At 44.1% G+C, this 4,013-nt stretch overlaps 2 protein-coding genes across 2 annotated transcripts; both read left to right on the forward strand.

Annotated features, from left to right (window-relative positions):
• Positions 1-791: 791 nt before the first annotated feature.
• Positions 792-1,458, forward strand: COCCADRAFT_10357 (uncharacterized protein; the record flags this gene model as incomplete). Its single annotated transcript, XM_007720634.1, has 3 exons — positions 792-910; positions 976-1,248; positions 1,320-1,458. The coding sequence occupies 3 exons, from the start codon at positions 792-794 to the stop codon at positions 1,456-1,458; spliced, it is 531 nt and encodes a 176-aa protein (XP_007718824.1).
• A 1,608-nt stretch (positions 1,459-3,066) lies between these two features.
• On the forward strand, positions 3,067-3,411 carry COCCADRAFT_113144 (uncharacterized protein; the record flags this gene model as incomplete). Its single annotated transcript, XM_007720635.1, has 1 exon — positions 3,067-3,411. One exon carries the CDS (start codon positions 3,067-3,069, stop codon positions 3,409-3,411), a length of 345 nt encoding a protein of 114 aa, XP_007718825.1.
• Positions 3,412-4,013: the final 602 nt, after the last annotated feature.

Raw genomic sequence — 4,013 nt, forward strand, 5'->3', positions numbered from 1 at the left:
CTACCTAGACATAGGCCGAAGCACCACAGACACTCTTCAAACCTAAAACGAACAAATTGTAAATAAATACTAGATAGAACGGCCTCGGCCAAAGTCTTACATAGCCCTGGGCTCACTAGACTATAATGGAATAATAATAATAATAAACACCGGTACATCTGATAGGATTACGTACTAGAACCTAAAAGCTAAATCTACTCAGGATACCCCTACTACCATAGACAAAGCTTGCCTCAGTTATCTCCTGAATGAAATCGTGTTATCTATGCATGACTAAAACAGGTCCACTTCTATGATCCTTCGAATACCAAAGTAGCAATCTCCGCTATTCCTGGGCGCGGGCTTACCATTTTAAGAAGCCTTGTACCATCACTCCGTACATAAACACTAGAGAAGTAGTAGAAGCAAAAGAAGATCCCCGAGGTAGTGGTGGTTGTAGCAATGAGTAGGAAGAGGGGATTGCGAAAGGATTTGAACGTCTTGAGGAGACCCTTCACAGGCTACCATCATCATATTGTGCAGTGTAGATGCACTATTTGTCCGGCCCGACTCTATAGTTCGGCCCGACTCTAGTCTGGATAGGGAGCAGGCGAAACCCAGGTGACGATATGTCAAACTATTCCATCCTGAATGATGCTAAGAAGAGCCGGTGTGAGTTGAAAGGAAATCCCTTCCATGGAGTAATTCAGCGGCGGTATTGGGGTGTCTGGGTATAAAAACTTCCAGCCCCCGACAACTTCATCGTGCACTACAGTTTTGTCTTGTTCATAATTGATATCAAAATCGCTAAAATGAAGCTATCATCTATCATTGTCCCTGCGTGTTTCGTAGGCATGGCTGCATCAGTTGACATGTCTCTATACTCAGCAGGAACTGGAGTTGATGCAGCGTTCAAGCCCTTTCTGCAAGAGTATGTTACCCAAGAAGTCCCCTGCGAGTGCATTCAAGAGGTAGATCGCTAAATTTCTTTTGTAGGCTTTATGCGTCTGCTGAGGATCCCGCTGCTACAACAAGGTTCACCAATTTCTTCACAGTGGATGGGAAGCTCATTGTTCTTGAAAACACTGCCACCGGGGCCGAGCAGATTGTCGCGTTGAAACAGGCGCTCCTCCCGACGGCGGGCAACAAGCATTGGGATCATTTACCGAATATAACAACTGTTTCCTCAGAGACGGCTGCGCAGAAGACCTACCAGGTGCTTGGTGTTATTGAGACTACTTTTGATGGTGGCAATTGTTCTCTGGCATAGTACGGTTCACCTTCACTGCTCCTCGAGCACCAAAGCAGTTTTATGAATCACGCTAACTTGAAAGTTGTAGCTATTCGAGTCGCTTCACTGTGACCAAAGGTGCCAACGGTTCACCAAACCTCACTCCCCACAGTGGGAGCCTCGTCGCATACGACGACTTCGTTGTGAGTCCGTCGAAGTCGCCGACCGACATACCCTGTACAGCTTAGTGCAGACTTTAGAAGGCAGGAATGAGTCATGAATATGCTCGATGGAATCACAATTTACGTTATATTTCAAACTATTGGCTTGCTTTTGAATTAAAGGATATAATTTAGTATAACTATATGTCAATGGCAAATGTCCCCAGGGTAACTTGACTAGACTTATTCTATGCTGTGTATGGTTTCTTCTTGTTTCCTTAGTTTGCGTAATAATAGCACTAGTGTAATGCTCATGGTTCGTGCATTTTACTTCTTAAGCTCAGATCAGAATACTCTTGACGACAAACAACATGAAAATTAATAAATGCGAGTTACCCGACTGTGAATAGCATAGACCCACTGCACGAAGAAGCTACACCTGATACAGCGATACGTCAAAAAACTCGGCGTCCTGTTAGCTCGTGAGAGGGAAATGACAATGATCATCAAACTTGGCAGGGTCTAGAGTGATTCTTTTGAAGATATAGAATTGGTAAAGCAAATATGCCATACACGAATAACGTGCGGATGACTTTGGGTAGAGCAAGATGGCTCAGCTTGGTGCAAGACGAAGCGCTACGCGCTGACCGTATCGTCGTACGATCAAAAAGCCGTACCAAGAAACATTTGAATCATGCATTGTTGCTTTTCATATCCAAATACGAATCACACGATAGAAAGGACCTCGCCACGTATAGCGTTCTCCACAAAACGAGTCACGTAACCGCAATCATCTCAATACCCAGGAATTCCAGCAGTCACCACCGCTCATGCATTACAAACAATCATTTCGATGGATTCGTCCAGACATGATTTACATATATCCAGAATTCTCAGGAGTTCTCGAAAACAAATCCAGAAACTGCTTCTCTGCTCTACCTTGACATCGATCAACGGTTTGACTCATCAGCCCTTACCGCATCGAGATTTCAATTTTACATCATGATACACTTTATTGAATCACAAATACAGTGCACATTAGTTTGGGTGTCCCCAAAGTCGCGAGCAGGTAAGACTACAATGATATTGAACTTCCACGTCGTCGGGCTACACCGTACAAGGTCGGCATCTGTATCAAAAGTCCTCCTAGGTATAAGCGCATCCGGGTATAACAAAGCTTATGATCTGGTCGTGGGAAAGAGGACATCGCAACTATTGGAAAGAAATCGCGTTTTTCTTCCGGTTAAGCACATGACTGCAGCGCAGGACCTCGATAGAAAACTCTGCTGCAAAGTTTCTGCCAGATCAAGTGGACCATATACGAGAAGGATTGCAAATTTATGAAAGTACTATTGAACAGGATCCACTAGCATCCACATATGCGGGGACCGTCATCTCGGCTTTCTTGCACTGCACGCCGTATCATGACTTGCTTATCGATCGCGATGTTTCGTAAACGAGGCCAGACAGGACGCAAAATGCAAAGCGCAGGAGGCCTCCAACCATGGATGGTGCGTAGTAAGAGCTGCGGGGATATACATACTACCATCTCTTCGCCGGTAACTGTTTCGGATAAAGGTGAACTATTCGAGATAACAGATCTCCCAGGCTTTCCCTACCGGAGCTCCTAGCGCCGACCTTATCAAAATAGCAAGCCCTGTCTAAGCGAGAAAGCAGAAAATTCAGCCCCAAGCAATGACGTTTACGAAAATTGCGATCATCTACAAGGCCCCACATCTTTCTTTTGAACAATTCAAAGCACATTACGAGATTTCAAATGTACCTTTAGTGAAGTCATTGCAAGACGAACGATATGCGCCCCTGCTCTACAAGCGCCGGTATATAAAATTGAACACAGAGTCTAAGTCGCCAGGATTCGATGCTATCACAGAACTCGTGTTCAAGGACGAATCGACGTATAGGAAATGGGAAGCTCATTTAGCGGAAGGTGATCGTGACAAAAGGATTTTTGAGGATAGCCTGACTTTTACTAATGGAGAAAAATCGGGCTATCTTGCCATAGACGAGGTGATAGAGTGAGATAGACTCTGAGGTCTTCTACATCAGGTTACCCGTCCAAAGGACTGAGATGGTTCCTCGCTAGCGGCTGGCTTATCGTATGTTAATATGTAACCTACTCTTAAGCGCTCTGGTCCATCCAATACCAGGTACAAAATGGCTCAACAACGGCTTTTAGAACATTCTTCTTGACATGAATCATATGCAAGTACTTCATTATTAACCCAGAATCTGGTAGTTCACATATAATTGGCTAAATCTCTATTAATCGTTAAGAAAGCGGCGCCAGATCCCTATGCAGAGCTTGCAGCCATGCATGTCCTATATCGAATGATATGCAATCCGCTGTATAGTTTGCTACTCTTGTAAAATACCCGTATGTATCCAACAACATCGAGAAGTTTTTGCTATTAGTCAATTCTACTCGAAAATGCTTCTCATGTGAGAATCAAAAGCGACTTGGACGTATCTTTGGCATTGTTTGATGATGATAACTGAGGTTCTCCAGAACCTGAGGTTAGACCAGGTTCCAGTAGCTTGTTTTGGGTCGAATAATACCAAAATATGGAATGTCTCAGGACTTTTTAAAAGCGTCAAACATAGCAAATAGAAAGTAATCCAGC

Source organism: Bipolaris zeicola (assembly GCF_000523435.1).
Source record: "Bipolaris zeicola 26-R-13 unplaced genomic scaffold scaffold_544, whole genome shotgun sequence".
Classification (NCBI taxonomy): Eukaryota; Fungi; Ascomycota; class Dothideomycetes; order Pleosporales; family Pleosporaceae; genus Bipolaris; species Bipolaris zeicola.